General features: G+C 42.2%; 1 protein-coding gene across 1 annotated transcript; it reads left to right on the top strand.

Moving 5' to 3' along the window:
• The first annotated feature begins 1,995 nt into the window (after positions 1–1,995).
• On the top strand, positions 1,996–19,631 carry TCP11 (t-complex 11). Its single transcript, XM_033152654.1, has 10 exons — positions 1,996–2,132; positions 4,880–5,022; positions 6,789–6,921; positions 9,007–9,127; positions 11,727–11,947; positions 13,799–13,935; positions 14,846–15,066; positions 15,350–15,534; positions 16,083–16,246; positions 18,989–19,631. The coding sequence occupies exons 2-10, from the start codon at positions 4,887–4,889 to the stop codon at positions 19,216–19,218; spliced, it is 1,548 nt and encodes a 515-aa protein (XP_033008545.1). The 5' UTR covers positions 1,996–2,132; positions 4,880–4,886; the 3' UTR covers positions 19,219–19,631.
• Positions 19,632–19,640: the final 9 nt, after the last annotated feature.

Raw genomic sequence — 19,640 nt, 5'->3', positions numbered from 1 at the left:
ACTGCATTTATTTAAGACAATAGTAAAATAGAACCATGTGTGAAATGATGGCAGTCCCTGCTCTAACAGCAACACTTCCAACATTTATCTTAATATTTGATGCATCCATGTTTAGTAATTGCAACTTAATAAAGCTTTACATATAATAGGTAAAGGTAAAAGACCCTGGACGGTTAAGTCCAGTCAAATTTGACTATGGGGTACTGCACTCATTGCCGCTTTCAGGCTGAGGAGGCCAGCATTTGTCCACAGAAAGCTTTCCGAGTCATGTGGACAATACTGTATATCAGTTGATATCAAGCTACCAGCTTATGGAAAGAGCTATGTGGCAGGACCAGCCCTGACCTGGATATTGTTATCTGCCCCACTTCCAGATCAATATGGAAGGCACTCTATGGAGTGGTTGCTCTTTGCCCCACCGCTGAGGCTAAGACAGTCAGAGCTGGAACTGGCAAAGCAGGAAGCAACTGCACCAAGCTCCCTTCTCTGAGCTACCATCAGAAACCAGTATTCCCCCCCCCCCTTCTTTGCTTTATTTAACATCCAGCATGATTAAGTGTTCTGGTGAACTCAGAACTGCTTGCTATTTCGTGACATCTTGTTATCTCATAACAAGGTGATTTTTCAAAATAGAAGTGGCAGTTTAATCATTAGCCATGCATGCTAATATAACGCTTCTCTTCCTCTGCTGTGTTTATTTGAAATGTTTATTTCTCAGAAATGTTTGCTTATTTAGCATGCAGAGGATTGCCAAAAAGCACCCCAGGAGATGACATCATCATCCCTGCTGTAAAGCAAGTGGAGTCGTTTGTTCCTGCTCCACTACACCACCGAGTGCAATAGAATGAATGGAACAACATGGAAGCAGATTGAGCAGTCAAGCCAAACTCAAGGGTATTTAAGTCTAAATCACTGCACTGGGAGCACCTTCTAAATTCTATCCCACAGAAATCAGTTCTGTATTGTATGTGCTGAACTTTAGCTTGATTGTGTCTGTTGGGTTTTTCAGCTAGCAGGAGATGGTCACAGTTTTCACTTGGTTGAATAAGTGTAAAACAGCACTTTTGTTGCTCTCAAGGGCCTCTACAGTGGAATTATCACTTGGACAGGTGTGCTACATTCGTGACGTTCTAAATTTGGTATTTCAAAAATCATTAGAAAGGGTTTGCAATTAAAACATTGAGAGCCAGTCATAAGTCTCCCATGCTCCCACCATGCCTGTTACAGCATTTCCACAATTTATCAGAGAGAAGATTAGAATTATTGTTGTCGTTGCTTACATTATTGAATTGATTAACACTGGTAATTTCGACCTGGACAGGTTCTACATGCAGTTTTTAAATACCTTTAACACACACAGCCGATAAACCTCCAAGGCTTGTAGCCCATCTCAACTCTTTCGCACTGTAGTACAGTACTGTATTTATGTCTCACCTAAAACTAGGTGGCGCTGTTATCTTCCCCTCTGATATGCCAATTCTGTAGCCTCTTTCAGGAGTATCCCATTAATACTGAGAGAGGGGAGATAGATTGTAATAAGTGGACATCTATTCCAACAGCAGCGTGGGAAAAATTAGATTAGATAATTTATAATACCGGTAATAAATTCTGATAGTTATCTAATTTCGGGAGAATATTACCATTAAATGATGTTAATTTGGGGTAGTGTATGTCTTCTCATTTATGTGACAATTGGTTCGGTCCTCAGGGATGCGCTTCAACGGCAAGGAATGGAGCAGCCCATTTAAGGGGGGGAATCAGGGAGAGTAGTGAAGGTCTACTTAAACCTTGGGAGAGAAAAGCTTCAGTTTCATCCTGCAGATGAGAAAATACACTTTTGGTTTACAGGAAGGCGCCGGGGTTTTCCTCATTTGCGCCCTCTCTTGGTTTTGTGGGGCGCGAAACCTTGCCCCACCCCACCTCGCTGCCGGCAGGTGTTTGGTTCCATCCAGTTTGAATCTGCCGGAGGAGAAGGAAGGGGCGGCAACACCAACAGGCGCCCTAGAAGCTGCGGCGGCGGCGGCGGTTTGGAGGCGGCCAGAGAACACCGGCCGTGCTGCCCTCTCTCCCTTTACCACCGCCGCCCGGTCACCTGCCCTGCCTCGTCTTTCCCCATAACCTCCCCGGGGAAGGTGAGGTCTCCTTCAGAGGGAGCGCCCAGCCCTTCGCCACTCGCCCTTCGCCCGTGACACTCCTGCGAACTTGCTTGTCCCCCTCACTCGGCACGCAGACGCCTGGCGGAGACGAAGGGAGACCCTCACCGCCCGCACTGCGGCTTCCCTCCCAATTCCCGCTTATGAAAGTTTATATGGGCCAGCGAATTATTATTATTAGTGTTTATACGCCGCCTTTCTCCCCTGACAGCGGCTCAAGGCGGCTTACGGATGAAATAGGGACAGCTAAAAATAACCTGGCGCTTGTAGGCGGGGGTGGGGTGGTGGCTGTCATGCCTCACCTTGTAACTGCTGCGAATATAAAATAGTTTTGGGGCTAGTTAGCAGGGCATGAAGTGTTAGGGGGCAAATACTAAGTGTTGGCATACATAATCAGGGTGCTTCTGGAGGACCTGTTTATTAAGCTGCTATTAAACTACCTCTGTCCAGTATACCTGAAGGAGCATCTCCACCCCCATTGTTCTGCCCGGACACTGAGGTCCAACCCTGAGGGCCTTCTGGTGGTTCCCTCCCTGCAAGAAGCCAAGTTACAGGGAACCAGGCAGTGGGCCTTCTTGGTAGTGGCACCCGCCCTGTGGAATGCCCTCCCACCAGATGTCAAAGAGAAAAACAACTACCAGACTTTTAGAAGACATCTGAAGGCAGCCCTGTTTAGGGAAGCTTTTAATGTTTAATAGATTATTGTATTTTAGTGTTCTGTTGGAAGCCACCCAGAGTGGCTGGGGAAACCCAGCCAGATGGGTGGGGTATAAATAATAAATAATAAATTATTATTATATTATTATAAGCATTGAATCCTGAATTTGGTTGGCTCATGACCATTCATTCTGATGTGTATCAGGGGAGGTCAGTTGATGCTGCAGCAAAGCAAGTGTTAGTCCATATTTTCCCGTTCATTACCCTGTTCCTTTTTTATTGTAGGGAGGGAGGGAATTTGTTGGGCAAGAGCTATTAAACTCTTAATTGGGCAACCTGAATTTGCTGATATGGGTGCTTCCATTTTTGAGTGGGATTCAGTCACATTACTGACAAACTCAGGTTGCACAATTGATGCAGAGCTCTTCTGCAACAAACCTATCAGACTTTATTATTATTATTTACTAAATTTCTTTACCAACCTTCATCTGAAGCTCTCAGAGTGGTTCACAGCATAAAAATACAAGATAAAAACACAAAATAGATAATCAAAAGAAAACAATACCCCCTCCCACACATATGTAGGGTGTTAATCAGCCAAAGGCCTGGTTGAAGAGGAATGTTCTTGCCTGGTGCCTAATGGTGTATAACGGGTGGCCAACTCCCAAGAGACTGCGATCTACTCACAGAGTTAAAAACTGGCAGTGCTCTACTCCCTTTTTGGGGGTTCAGGTTAAAGTTGATGAGCTTTTTTAGGCAGGAGGAAAGCCCCGTTGGGGGGGGGGTAGGGCTTTTTTTTTAGGGGCGCCAAAGTTGTTTAGCTTCTTTGGGGGGAGCCAGTGATCTTCCAGTGATCTACCACAGATGTCCAGTGATCTACCAGTAGATCACGATCTACCTGTTGGACATGCCTGTAATAATGAAGATGCAGGGTGAGCATCTCAGGAGAGCATTCCACAAACAGGAAGCCACTGCTGAAAAGGCCTGTTCATGTGTTGGCACCCTCTCAGTCTCTTTATGGTAAGGAATGGGAAAATGCTGTGAAAAGTGTAGGATAATGTTTGCTTTCATGCAACATTATGTAACATCCCTGTAAACATCAGAATGTATGTTTATTGAATAGCTGACCTCAACTAATCTCTCTGCAAACCAAGAACAACACTTAAACAGGTCATTTGGAAGTTTCCTGTATGATTGAATCCTACTCTAAAATAGTGGCAGTTTGGAAGTGCTCATAGATGCCTTTAAAAAATCTAAATGAGACAAACTGCAAGGGTCAGTCTATTATGACTACTTCTAGACAATTGCTGTTTTGCAGGTGGGATACAATTGCATACCACAACAAACCTCCCCCCCCCATTGGAATTTTTTGAGCTAAGGAAACTCAGGAAAATGAGTGAAAGTGGGATATTTCTTAACAATGTAACATCTCTACATACAAATCAGAATGAATGCTTGGTAAACAAACAAAAGTCATATACGGTAATCCATGAACTTTGTGCAATCAAATCAGAAGGAATTAAACAGGTTGTAGGGAAGCAAAGTATGACACTCCTTGAATTTTGTGGCCTTTGGTCCCACTGTTTACATCCCCCCTCCCATACATGTGTATGTACAGCTTTATAAAATAAAAACTAAAGGGAGTGGCAAGTAGGCAAGTAATGGTGGACTCAACTATACAGCTGCAAATAAAATGTTTTCAATATATTTTTCAGACTTTTTTAAAAAAGCATTTTCACAACATTTTTTTGTATGTGTCTAGATTCCACTGGTGAACAAAACTCAATTTTCCAGGCAGACATTTTAAATGCTTTTATTTATGAAGCTTATCAGTTGCTTTACAAAAGTATCAGGCTAAAAAGCAGACTGCTACATATTTGTGGTACAAATAACAATAAAATTAACTGCCAAGATATATTGAGTTAATGGTGACCACTTGTTATAGGAGGGAGTACATTTTCAATAGCCATTTGCCAAACCTGGGTGCATTAAAACTTATATGTCACAGCATTCAGAAGTTGATCTGATAGTTCATCCCAAAATTTTGTTACTGCTATGTTTTCTACTAGGAACAAGATGTCTAATCCAAAAACCACCTCAAGTGACAGCAATGACTCTCAGAACACAGACTGTAATCCTAGAAAAGTAAGGGACCATGAAGACAGCCATGGCGGAGACATGCCTAGCCTCTGCCTACCTGACATTCCACCTTGTATGTCCAATTCTGATTACTAGAAAAAATATGTGTCATTTATATTTAGAGCAAAATTGCCAACTCAAGATAAATTACAGGCAACTCCCTACTTACATGGTGGTTAAGTTCTGGGCCCCCAAGCACATACCGTAAGTGAAATCACATAAAGTGGGGAGCACTCTCTAAACACCCTTTAAATGCTCTCTGCTTCTCTATACAAAAATACCATATCAAAGAATACCCACAACTAGAACTGAAGCTCTGGGAGAAGCAGGAGGCTGGAGGACGCATAGGAAAGTGGCTACTGCTGCTCTAGCCTGCACATCCACTGTTAAGAGGGGAGGCTGATCAGTGTAAACAAAGCCCTGCTGCGCTTCCAGTCTATTCAGGGCTTCCTCTGCCCTCAATAACATCCTCTTTGGGCTCTGGGAAGGGTCTCTGCGAGCCACAAGGACTTCCCAGCTCTCCTGCCATTTCCAGGTATGAATTGAATTATTATTTCCCAGTGCTGTGCGTATAAGTGTCACACGCAAGTAGAACATGCATAAGTGGAGGGATGCCTGTATACAAAAGGGGATTAACAAAGAGTTTTGGGCAAATGTGAGGCAGTGACTTGTTTATTTTTCACACATTCAAAAAACAATATGCTGAAAAATAGTTTGAATTTAGGTTGCAAAACAGCAAAGCTTAATATGTATTAGAAGATCCAAAGTCATTGTCATTATTTTTCACATTATTATCAAGTGAAATAATATTATAATTGGGAGAACTGCACTTGTCCTATCAACCAGCCTTTGGGGCTGCTGCTGCTGCATGCCAGGTTGGCTCTGAATAAGACACCTCTCATCCATGATCTGATTGTGGATGAGGAGGCTCATCTGGTCTGTATTACTGAGACTTGCGTGGGTGAGCAGTGTAGAGTTGGTCTCACCCAGCTGTGGCCACCTGGGTACTCAGGGCAGCATCAGGGCAGACTTAAGAGTTGAGAGGGAGTTGCTTTATATAAATTTTTTATCTAGACTGAGTGGGGGTATTGTTTTTGTTTGTTACCATGTTATGTACTTTTTGTGTTTTTATATAGTAAAGCACCCTGTGATCCTCAAATTCAGGTTGGAATAAAAATTTAATATATTGGGGATTTGACATTTGAACAATTTGTATTATACAGTAATGAGTTGACTCATTGTTTCATCTAGCTCAGTACTTGCTGCTCTGACTGGCTTTAGAGATCTCTGACTGGGGTGTTTTACACTCATGCTACATGAATTTCTTTTTCAATGAAGGCACTAGGAATTGAATGTGGAATCTTCTTTATGCTAAGTTTTGCTCCACTACTAAGCCTTGGTGCTGCCCCATACTATTGGTACATCCAGACAAGTATTGGTAAGTGGCAGCAACTGTCAAGCAAATGTATTTTTGAAATCCAGTTGGGAATGGTACATTCCTTTTTGCAAGTTTCATGATAGTGATGCTGGGGAACCCCCCCCCCCTTTTCTGTTTTTAAGAACATTCATAGTAAATTGGATGATTTAATTCAGGCCTTCACAACTTATGATCTACCAAGTAGTACATAGACAACCCTGTTTTTATAACTTGCCTAGAACTGCAGAAACAGTATGTATCAAAAATACATGGTTGGTATTGCCTTGGTGGGTTACAAATACTGCATGTCTTTTTACATTGGTCCACTCTAAGAGAAAGAGTTGCATTTTCCTTGCTTATATAAATATTCTTTCCCCCTTTGATGGGTAAACGAAGTGCCGTTCTGTTTTATTTTTATGCAGCCAGTCCTCCCCAAATTCTTTCTGTGTCAGAACTCATGGAAACAGCCAATGAAGTCTCGAAAATGACCATAGCACATGAAATTGTAGTAAACCATGACTTCAAATTGCAAGAGGTGAATTTCTTACCAAACAGGTAGGTTTTATTTTCCTGGTTTTATTTTAGTTTCCTGTTAAATCTAGAAGGATATTGTTGGTAAAAGGATGTGGATTTGAAAAATTAAGAAAGATTAATTGTGATAACTCATTTATAGATTTTTGGTGTATAAAAAGAAAACAACAATATTTGTTTTAACTGACTCTGTCACTTTACTAGAGCATACACAAGGAAATACTATACATGTTTTCTCTGGGGTAAGTCCAAACCTTTCCCCTTATTTCAAAGAGAAACATTAGCTAATATTTTCCCATGCCTTAATGGCCAAACAACAACAACAAAACTTATCCCTACAATATTGTGGTGTTCTAGAGATGGAAATACAAATAAATAAATCAAGGTATAAATTTGTTTAACACACACATGCAATAATTTAAAACTATCAAAATACACTCAATGCTGGATAATAGCTGGATGATCTTGCATGGTTTTACAGCATTTTCATTTTCTGTACACACAGTGTGTTATCTCACATGAACAAAGATGTTGTTATCCAAAGCCTTGCGACCCATTTATTATAAAACCTGCATTCCAAATGTAATCTTTTTTAATTAAAAAAACCTTATTTATTGATTTTTCACAAGCTTTTTAAAAAATGGTGTTCTGTGTTTGTACACACACATTTTCTTACATGTCTTGTCCAAAGTGATCTCAGTCCAAGATGTCCTTTTAACTGGTTAATTGGGAGTGAGTGAGCGGGTGGCGCTGTGGGTTAAACCACTGAGCCTAGGGCTTGCTGATCAGAAGGTTGGTGGTTCGAATCCCCCTGTTGCTCGGTCCCTGCTGCTGCCAACCTAGCAGTTCAAAAGCACGAAGTGCAAGTAGATAAATACTGGTAGGTACCACTCCGGCGGGAAGGTAAAAGGCATTTCCGTGCACTGCTCTGGTTCGCCAGAAGTGGCTTAGTCATGCTCGCCACATGACCAGGAAGCTGTACGCCGGCTACCTTGGCCAGTAACACGAGATGAGCACCGCAACCCCAGAGTCGTTTGTGACTGGACCTAATGGTCCTACCTTTAGAAATTGCTAACATGGCATGGTGGGTCCTCTTGTGCCCAAATACAGGAAACCCAGATATTTGCCTGTTATTTGCTGCTCTCCTCCTCCTGACCAGTTCATTTCTTGTCTTGTCCTGGAGCAGGGATGTGTGTGCATATACTCCCCAATGGTCTACTTTTTCTCAGACTTCTATATGTTCTAAAAACATTCTCTCTCTCTCTCTCTCTCTCTCTCTCTCTCTCTCTCTGTGTGTGTGTGTGTGTGTCTTTGTCTGCTCTGTGTTTTGTGTTGTTTTCTAGAAATGTTAGGCTCAAGTTTCCCTTAATCAGCATTCTCCCACCTTATCCTAATTATAGTCGCCAGCCTGCCTGGATTTTCAGTTAGTGTCAGTAGCTGGAACCATTCTCACTTGAAACGTGTTTCTCAGAGGTGTTCAACACACAGAATCATATGATGGGCGCACCCTTTATAGGGCCAGAGACTGGGCTGTATGCATGTTTGTTTGTTTTTTAATGTCAGCAGGACTGTTTTCTCCTGTGTTTCTTTTGTTATTCTGCATATAGGTAAGAAGCTGTTCCTATAAGCTTGTCATGAAACAGTCTGGTCAAGAGGAGGATGGGAGCAGTCAGTGGACAAAGACTTCTGTTTCCTGTTTTCAGGCACAAGAGGGCTGCATAAGCCACCATGCCATGTCTTTAACACCTGGGTACATGCATGGTGTAATTTCTACCCTGGTGTTAAATGGCAATTGCAAGAGAAAAGTATGCAGTATGTGATCCATGTATGCAGTGGGCCCAGAGTAGCACCTCAAGTTCTCTCCCTTTCTTTCTCATAGCTTCAGAAAGCTACTAGTTAAAAGTGTTTTTCCATGGTGGCTTTGATGTTTTTCTGACCACTTTGAGGTGTTGGTTTTTTAAAAAACCAAGCAGTATACAGGTATAACTTTTTAAGAAAATAAACAAACAAACAATAGATTCAGAAAACAAGTATCCCAGGCTTCACTATGGATTATTCATATCAAATGTAACTGGAAATATGTTAATAGCAATTGCTTTTGACTCACAGTTTGGAAAGCAGAGTTAAAGAGACATTGCATAAAGCTTTTTGGGACATTCTGAGAGAACAGCTCTCCAAAACACCACCAGACTATTCCCATGCTATCAAGCTACTTCAAGAAATCAAAGAGGTGAGATGTTTGTGTATGTTTGAGACTTCATTATTTATAGCATACACAGCTTGACCTTTGTGATAAATAAATTGTTACATTAACAATATATGTGGCCATATGTAAAGAAGAAGTGAGATTTCAAAAAAACAGTAACTAATGTTGCATAGGGTTGTCATATTTCAAAAAGTAAAAACCAAGACACTATGAAAGGTATTGAGCTTTTCAAAGGAAGACCGCCCCACCCCCAGATGTCAATTCCACCTTTGAAATCCTGGTAATGTCCGGGACACATAGCAGCCGTAATATTGCTTGAGAATTTAATACTTTAAGATTTATGGACTGTCATTTGCCTATAGTAGGCAAATATTTTGTCAGACATCCCACTTGCTAATATTTGCCACACAGTTGTGTGCAATCAGGCTGGCAAACATGGGTTGGGTTCCACCCCCCTCCATATTTTTCTGCCATGTTCTTCACACTTGCGTCCTGTAAGGTTCTCAGTTAGTTGCTCATGAGTAAGCAGCCAGGGCTCCGCTGATTCCTTTAAAGATTTTATTGTGCAAACTATGTACAGTGCAGAGCTAAAAAGTTCATGTCTGTATCAAGCGGTGTCAGAATCTGGGAATGGCCCCTTCCGGTTCTGACCACAACAAAAGAGCTTAGGGATACAAAACCTCCGCCTTCCATCCTTTTGTTTCACCCCACGATGCCTTTGGGGCGGCGGAAGTTGCGTCCCCCCTGTATCGCCCTTGGGACTATGGGACTGGGAGTGTTGGGTCTCTCTTGCATTCCCAGAGCCTCGACTCCCTTTCCCCTGAGAAACATCCCCCTCCTCGCTGGATGTATTGTCACTCCTCTTGCTGCCAGAGGAGGTGCAGCTGGCCAGGTGGGACTGGGGCTCTCTGTAGCATCTGGAGAGCCCTCCCACCACCTTGCGCTGCATCGGGGACAGTTCCCTGACACATCCATAGCAAAAGTACAGCCAACTATTCATAATTATTGTCTCTGGTTAGCCATGTGCAAAAGCAAGGTAGTCTGGAAAATTGTGAAATCACACACTATTCCTTCCCAAACACACTTCAAGCTGTGATTAGTGATTAAGCTATGTAGCTGCTATAGCTGTGTAACTGTTACCAGTTGTGTATGTTCTCAAACTTCAGGTTTGCAATCAGTTTGAACATTTGTTTGTAGAAAACATTTTTCTTGTTGCAAGGGACAGGACAGTGGGCTTGGTTTTCAAGCTGTATTCTATTTTATTGGACATTGATTGGGAAGACTGACTGTTGAGGCTAAAAAGGGGTTGGGTGGGTGATTGGGATTGAGAAACTGAAGAGCAGGATTGGATCAGTTGGTGGAATAATCCAAGTATACAAATTCAAGTTAAGCTTGAGTTAAAGAAACTGTGCTCAATCTTGCACACAGATGGTATATTACTTTTGTAATGTTGTCCCAAATGTGCACTAGGGTTCCACCTATGGTACCTTCCACCACTTGTGGGAGTCCTGTCCACATACTCACAATTTTGGGAATATTGTATTTGATGAAATCCAGAAAAATTATACAATAGCCCCTGACTGGACCCTGTAATTGGCTTTAATAAACATCTACTCAGACCAAAATTTTGAAATAAAGAGCAACGCTCTGGCAGGCTCTTTGCTGATGGTGGCCTCAGTGCATAGGCAAACACTAGAAGGACTATTGAAGGGAGCATTGCTGGAATATTAATATCATAAGGAATGATACCTATTAATGGACAAATTAATGCAAAAGGTTAGGGTAATATGAGGTCTCAAAATCAGACAATGTACTGGTATCTCATGATTTGATTAGTTTTATCAAGGTGAAAGAACAACAAAAAACCCATTATATGTAAGGATCTGGAATGCATAACAATTGCAAGCGTTAAAGACTCCTTCACCCTGGTTTGGTTCCCCTTTATCACATACACAGCCCAAGAAGACAACAACACAAATCCCCCGACAGCATGCAAATCAATCTGGCTAACCTGATTCAAAAATACACACCCCGCTCACACACAAAAACAATTCTCACTACAGCCAACCAAAGACAACCAACCACACCCAAAGTCACACCCAACCTCTCTCACCACTAAGGAAATACAACAAATGAATAGTAAAATAACCCATACAAGTAACGCTGACACAACCCCTCACACACGCTAAGTAGAATAATAGAAGCATAACCACCCAAACCCACCCCACTCACCACCACTCCCTCCTCCCCTTCTTCTTCTTCTTCTTCTTCTTCTTCTTCTTCTTCGCCTTCCTCTTCGCCTTCCTCCTCCTCCTCCTCCTCCTCCTCCTCCTCCTAATTGTTTAAACCAATTCATAAACCAAGAACTCATACATTGACCACTAATAATGAAACATATGTTGTAGATACTTTTCCACATTTATTATGCTATTTTTGTGATATACATATGACATGAGAAAACTTGGTATACTTATTTGTATAACATTATTATTGTTTATAAAATCCATATATATGGACTTGTTCTGTTTTTTACTTTATTTGGTTATAGTCTTACAGGGTTTTGAACATAGCAAATGAAAATCAATAAGGTTATTAAAAATGGCAACACTTTGTTCTTATGTAGACCCTACTGTCCTTGCTCCTGCCCCGACAACATCGTCTGCAAAGTCAGATTGAAGAAACTCTGGACATGGAGCTGATAAAACAGGAGGCTGAGCATGGTGCTTTAGATATCCCCAACCTCACCGCTTACATCTTAGGTACAATGGCAATGCTCTGTGCACCTGTTAGAGATGAGGAGATACAGAGACTACGAGTCATGGCAGACCCAGTTCATCTGCTCAGGTGGGCACCATTGGCTTGGACAAAGGTAATTTTCTAAAAGTAATATATTCTTCACTGAATTTATCCTAAAAGAAGATGCATCATTTTGCCACCCTAGGAGTACAACATCTGTTATTTGATCTCCTTGGGATTTGATTTTATATATCAGTTTTATAAATGACCTATCATTTCATAGCTGTGTGTGTGACGGAAATAAATAATTTTAAACTAAATTCATCATTTGGCTTTCCTTAACAGGGGTAAATAAATATTGATATTCAGACCATTGTCTTCATCACTAAAACATGTTGTAAGGGGTTTCAGTGATTGCTCATGAGTAACCAGTCTGACGCTGTGGTTTCTAAAACTAAGTTTCTTTATTGTGCAGATATGTACAGTGCAGCACCAAGAAGTACATCTAGCTCATTCTTCGTCAGAGTCCGGGAATGACTCTTTCCGGTTCTTTGCCCAGCATAAAAGCCGTGGGATGCGGAACCCCCGCCTACCCCCTCTGCGTTCTCCCCCCCTATGCAAGTGGGGAGACGGAAGAGGCGCCTCACCTCCAGTCCCTGCTTGATGCGAGGGCTCTCCTTCCCTGTCAGAGCCCTGACTCCTACTTCCCCGTCCTGTCTCCCCCTCCCCACTAGAGGGATCATTGCCTTCCTCACTGCAGGAAGACGAATTGCTGAGCAGGTGGGGCGGGGGCTCTTAATAGTCAGAAAGCCCTGGCAACCCTTTGCCGTGAAGTGAGGGCAGCAACCTGACACATGTCATACAGTAGGTTAGGATGTAACCCATAAAGCACAGCTTATTGTTGTATACACAAGCAGCAGCGAGCCAGAGACTCACATTTCCTTATTCCTTTGACACAACTGTAACTGTGTTTCTTGTCTTGTCTATGGAAGAAATGTGGTTACAGTAGTTTGTTAACAAGCCAGAGTCATAAACCAACCTGATGCTAACTTGTTTGAACAAACTTGCCCCAACCAGAACCCCCATTCCTTTCCCCCAGTGTGGATATAAAGAAACTCTAGTTAATTTAACAGAGAAAGTGAAAGCCTACAGTCTCCTCATTGTCATGCTTGCTGCTGCTTGTGCACATAGCACCGAACTAGCATTATAACAAAAATACAGAGAATCACAGATGACAAAGACCAAAAGGTCATGCCTTTCAAACCTTTAGCCAGTTTGGTGTAGTGGTTAAGAGCGGCAGACTCGTAATCTGGGGAACCGGGTTCGTGTCTGCACTCCTCCACATGCAGCTGCTGGGTGACCTTGGGCTAGTCACACTTCTCTGAAGTCTCTCAGCCCCACTCACCTCACAGAGTGTTTGTTGTGGGGGAGGAAGGGAAAGGAGAATGTTAGCCGCTTTGAGACTCCTTCGGGTAGTGAAAAGCGGGATATCAAATCCAAACTCTTCTTCTTCTTCTTCTTCTTTACTGCAAGGTAGAACTAAATCTTAATTCTAAGACAGGCTTTTAATATGTAATTGCTCTGTGGCAGAGCACTATGTCTCCTTAGCTATTGAGGTAATTTTTTTTTTTAAAAAAATGTCTATCTAATCAAATTTTGCTTTGGTATACCTCAGAATAGCATCTTCCTCTTCTTGAGTTACGCTTCTGTTTATGCTACACCATTTCTGTGATCAGTATAATAGTCTAAAGAAGCTCATTCATCAGTGGTAACAGGTTTGGTTTTTGCTCTTTAGTATGATTTCCTAGATTGGGTAGTTAAATGGAATTAAATCTGTAGTTGCAGGAAATTACATTAAAGACATTAAAATATATAACTAATTAAATAATGAATCCCCATTGTTAGAAATGCTGGTTTAGCTAAACTGATAGTTTACTTTGTACCTGTTGCCTACGGCAGAGAGATCTTCAGAGTTCTGAACCTAATGAAAATGGATATGGTAAATTTTACCATACAAAGCCTTCGACCCCATCTGCAAGAGCACTCTGTTGAGTATGAAAGGAAAAAATTCCAGGAGCTCCTGAAGAAGCTACCAGGTGTGTAGCAAATATGATTGTAAAATAGTCTCTGGTGCAGACTAGAGCAGAGGGTTAGCACATGCCACAACCACATCCAAGGCACTTCTTAAACATAAGTACACATAAGCACAAGAGGAAATGTTTAAGTTTTAAAATCCCAGTTTATACCTGAAGCTTTTCTGGTAGAACTTTTCCTCTACTTCTGTTACCACATTGATTCTCTGCTTGCCAAATTATGATATGGAGTTTGAGGGGATACTGTACGTTTTATGGTTTCCCACCTTCTGAGATGGGCATCCCCCATCAATTTTAATGGTAATTATGGCTGGTGTTGAATTGTTATTTTCATTATGTTTTTAATTTTGATTTCATGAACACTGTTTTGAGAAGATTCTCTTTTTTATTTAGCAGTATAAAAATGTATAAAATAAATAATAAAAAACCAGAATTGTCAGAATTGTTTGTGCTAGTTTTGGTTAGTAAAAATGTACCGGTAGGTAATGTAATGGTAACAGTACCTCTCCCATCACTAGCTTCAGTTTTGGAGAGAAGAGAATATTTATGTGAGAGAAGGTGGAGGGAGAAGCAAGTAAGCCCCTGGGGTGCTCCTAATGAAAACAAATGTTATGTACTCATGAAATGTAGCGCAAAGTCATACCTGAAGATTACTAAAAGGGATGATACTTGATTAACCACCCCCCTATTTGCAGTTTTAATTTCCTGTTAGCTTCCATAAATGTGCCCTCATTAAGAACTGTTTTGCTCTTAACTTTTCACTAGTTTTTCTTTGCACCATGTTATTTAAGAAAAAGGCAAAATGCAATGATTATTTGTTGCTAGTAAGGTGCAAATAAACGCAAGAGAAAGGACCAGCCTACATTTCTTGTTTTTTCCTCCAAACCTCCTTTTCTCTAATGTTAAACTTTAGGTGGCCTCACTTGCACAACTGAGTGGTTGCGCAAGGCAGCAGCTGAAATATCAACCTCTGATGTGCTACCCTCCTCATCCACCTTTGAGACCAATGGATCATCTGTTCCACCCTCCTCTCCGGCTGCTAGAGAAGCGTTATCTGTCCATAGTCCCACAGCTGTGCTAAACCAAGCATACATGGACTTGCTGCATTGGGAGCCTGGAAAAGAATATCCTGAGGTAAAAGGCACCTTATGAGTCAGAAATAATAGCCATGCTAATTCATTTTCAGAAACAGGGGTCTTAAGATAAGGCCACATTGTGGCACACTAGTTGGCTACGAGTTAGGCAGCAAAACACAGAAATGCAATGACCCATTTTCTGTATGTTCATTCCCCACACAACCCACAGCCTTCAGTAGCAGGGAATGTACCAGCTTAGCTTGGACATATTTCCTTTTACTCCAGTAGCTAAGATGCATCTCAAGTACTAAAGAATTCTGCATAGTAATATTTCTTTGCAGACTATGTTGATGGACAAAGCCCGCTTGGATGCCCTTCAGATGAAAGTGAATCAGCTAGCCATTATTGCTGCAGTCCTACTAGTGAGCAGCAGTACATGTGGAAGTGGAGTGTTCAGCTCACCAGGATGTGGAGATAGGCTAAAAAGGGTAATAAAAGCCCTTCTGGGAGGACTTCCTGACACAAGGTAATGTTTTTATATTATTGGTGTTGAAGGCAGGAGAGATACTCACCAAAGCCCAGCCTCATGTAGGCTGCATTCTGAGCTGAAGGCTTGTGGGCACCTAGAAAGTCCAGAGTTAATCTAATGCCTCTTCATGCTATTTATGAACAGGCAGTGAGAACCTGTCAGTCTTTTTGATGAAGGTTGTCTCCTATTCTTAAAATTAAAGGAGAAAGCATGCCCACTTCACTTGAGGCATCAATAAATTATATGTTGTAACTATAATATAGCAGAGAGAGAAAGGCAGAAGACTGAACAGGAGTTCAGTATAAGCCAAACTAGGGGCACAACTGCTCATATAGCTTCTCTGTCAAGGGGGGGGTGAGAGGAGGTTACTTCAAAAATATTGTAGGCTAGTTGTTGCCTACTGCAGGCAAGGGTTTTTCTTTTTTTTAAAAGACTTAATTCTATAGGATTACAGCAGGTTGACCACTTCTCTGCTATCATGCATATATAAAGTTCAATTTCAAAGAGCTGTCAGATTAACATGGCCCCATCTCTGTGTGGTTTAGGTTAGAAGATGTTTTAATGGATATCAGCAATCAAATGCATGAGGAAGTTAACAACATTCTCCTGCAGTTGGGGTATCCTGTTCTCAGCACTGACAAGGCTGCTTCACTTAAAGGCCAACTCAGGAGTCTTGCAGAGAAGGACAATGCAGTACGAATTCTAATTGGTGAGTCATGAGTTTTTGCATATTTTTAATGTAATATCACATTTGGGTATGAAAAGGCAGTGTGTATTGCATTACCATATTTTAACTGCAATTTTTTGTTATAGTGCATTTCAAATATTGTTGTCTTTTACCCTGGAATCACCTGTGACAGAATATACATTTGTATAGTATAATATACTACATGCCTCCACTGCATTCTCATTGTGCCATCCAGCAGTTATTCCAGGTAGTACAGGGCTTTTAGAGTCTGCCCCAAAGGAGGTGAAAGAACCATTGGTAGCTCGCTGTGACTTGTTTGCAAAGTATTTTGAGGATAAAATTGCTTGCATCCACTGGGACCTTAACTGTGGCAAATGAAAGTTGTCCAGAGCATTGTCTAGTCTTGTTATGTTGGATGCTTCACTTAAGACTCGAGGATGTGCACAAGGTGCTTAGATCAGTCAGGGTGGCCAGTTGCACTCTGAACCCTTGCCCCTCTTGGCTGATAAAAACTAGCAGAGGGGAAGTTGGCTTAGTCTGGGAGATGATAAATGCCTCCTTGCGAAAGGGGGTGGTCCCTGTCTGCTTGAAGGAAGTAGTGCTACTCCTCAAGAAACTTTCCCCAGATTTGGAAAATCTAATTACTGGCCAATATCCCCTTCTTCAGCAGAGTTTTTGAGTGGGTGGTTGCAGACCAGATCCAGGCACTTTTGGAGGAAACTGGTTTTCTAGATCCATTTCAGTTGAGGTTTAGGTCCAGTTTTGGCACAGAAACAGCTTTGGTCGCCCTGTATAATGACCTCCATTAAGTGAAAGACAGGGAAATGTTGATTCTCCTTGAGATACTATTGACCTTGGTATTATTCTGAAATGGCAGTCTGAGATAGGGGTGGGTGGCACTGCTTTGCTGTGTTTCTGGTCCTACTAGGATAGTTGTTTCCAGAGGGTAATGTTTGTGGAGTGGTATTCAGCCCCATGGAGACTTCACTGTGGGGTTCCTTAGGGCAGTGTTTTTCAACCTTTTTTGGGCAAAGGCACACTTGTTTCATGAAAAAAATCACGAGGCACACCACCACTAGAAAATGTTTAAAAATTTAACTCTGTGCCTATATTGACTATATATAAAGTAATTTTTCAATTTTTCCCACAGCACACCAGGCAACATCTCGCGGCACACTAGTGTGCCGCAGAACAGTGGTTGAAAAACACTGCCTTAGGGTTTGATTATATCCCCCATGCTGTTTAACATTTACATGAAATTGCTGTGTGGGGGGTCATCCGTAGTTTTGGAGTATGTTGTCAGTAATGTGCTGATGACACACAGCTCTACTTCTCTACACGTGCAGGTGTCGCTGTGGATTTGCTGGACTGTTGTCTCAGTAATGGACTGGATGAGAGCCAATTAACTGATGCTCAATCCAGATAAGATTAAGGCACTATTATTGGCTGGTTCCCTAGATTTGTGGCCTGCTTGATGGGGTTACACTGCCTCTGAAGGAGTGGGTACACAGTTTGGAGCTACTTCTGGATCCATTGCTGTTGCTTGAGGCTCCGATGGTCTTGGTGGTGCGAAGTGCCTTCCATCAGTTTTGGCTGGTGGCCCAGCTGCTCCCCATCTGAACATAGATAGCCTCTTTTGTAGTCTGTTGCTCCGGTAACCTCTAGGTTAGATTACTGCAAAGCATTGTACATTGGGCTGCCTCTGAAGATGGTTTGGAAACTTCAACTGTTGTAGAATTCAGTGATCAGGTTGTTCACCAGGCAAGGCAATCTGAGCAGTTCAATCCTGACCTGACAGCACTGTCTGCAGGGCTGTCTTAAGCATATGCAGTGCTGGGGTGCAATTTACCTGCCCCCCCCCCGATTGCCCAGTCCCAGGTGCGCAGGAGGGCGGAGCTGGCCAGCCGCCTCAGCGTCTCACTGGCTCGGTCGCCCCTGAACTCACGGTGCAGAGCCACCCGCAGCAGAAGAGCCTGTCATGGCACTCCGACAGATGGGCGGACTCTTCCCCAGACTCAACTCTCAGGCCCTGGACTCTCGGCATGGCACCCCTGAGAGCCCAAGTGCCCCGCACCTCTGGCGCCTATGGGCAAGACAGCCCTGTCTGCCAACTGGTTTCCAGGTCCAATTCGAAGTGCTGGTTTTGACCTATAAATTCTTAAACGGCAGGACCACAATACCCCAATGACTCCTCCACAACGTGACCTGGAGGGTGGCAACACAAGAATGGGCCTTTTCTGTGGTGACTCCATTTGTGGAACACCCTTCCTTGGGAGGCTTGCCTGGCATCTTCATTACTTATCTGTAGGCACCAGCTGAAAATGCTTTTCTATAACCATGCCTTTGGCTGATGGAACATTCTATGGCCTTTTAAATGTGTTCGTGGGATAGGGTTTAATGGTGTATTTTTATTCTTGTGATGTATTTTGTGTTCTCATTTTGTATTTTTATGTTGAACAAATCACAATTATATAGTGGAATTAAAAGATACACCTCATGTAAAATTGCATACATAATGCCATTTACATGCCATTGTGATTAAATGAATACTGCAGTCACAATGAGTATCTTACGGTAATTGCATATCACCGACATCTGTATAATGATTTTGTACAACACCACCAACTTGTTTCTATGAAAAGTTTTATTCCAGTCCTTTCACCCTTTATTATCCTATCTGCCTTGTGATTTTTCAGCTAACTAGGGAGCCCTAACATGAATAAGTTACAGGAATCAGGTCTTTTTCTGTTTTAATTCCTACAGAGCAACGGATCCAAACTTTTCTTAGGCTTTGTTTGTATCCTGGTGGCCAGAATGCTAAGAATCTACCCCAAGGCCTTGCTCCTATTCAAGAAGAATTACTGGAAGTGGGCCAGAGGTTTGGCAGTTTGATTCATCACAACAGACAGGTGTTTGGTCCCTACTACTCAGGGATACTGAAGAAATTGCTGCTTCCAGAGGGAAAATCTGAAGCCGGGACAGATTCCCATTAACAATCTAAAACAAGCAGCACACACAACGGCAGGGAGAGGGGGAGGAAAAAAACTGGCAATTGTTCAGACTGTGTTTTGGCTCAGAGTCCACTGCAATCAAGTGAGCAGCTGTCCTGCTCTGTGCTGTGATACCTAAAGCACTCATACAGCTGGACTATTGAAGCTGTGGGATACAGTTACACAAATACCAACTGACAATGCCAAGTTTGCCGCAGTAAACCTTTAAACAGCTCAGAATGTTGTCTTGTGTTTTTAGACTAGCTGGTGCATTTTCCATCAAATGGGAAGGGCAAAACTAGGGACCTGATCTTGTAGCCATTAATGTAGAAGGTAATTAATTTCAGTGAAACTAGATATACAAGCGTATTCAGGATTAAGCCTTGTTAATAAACAATACAGACCAGTATACCACAGCAACCGAT

The sequence above is a fragment of the Lacerta agilis genome, chromosome 6, assembly GCF_009819535.1.
Source record: "Lacerta agilis isolate rLacAgi1 chromosome 6, rLacAgi1.pri, whole genome shotgun sequence".
NCBI classification, from domain to species: Eukaryota; Metazoa; Chordata; class Lepidosauria; order Squamata; family Lacertidae; genus Lacerta; species Lacerta agilis.
Note: the sequence above shows the minus strand (reverse complement) of the source record. Positions and strands in the feature narration are given on the sequence as shown.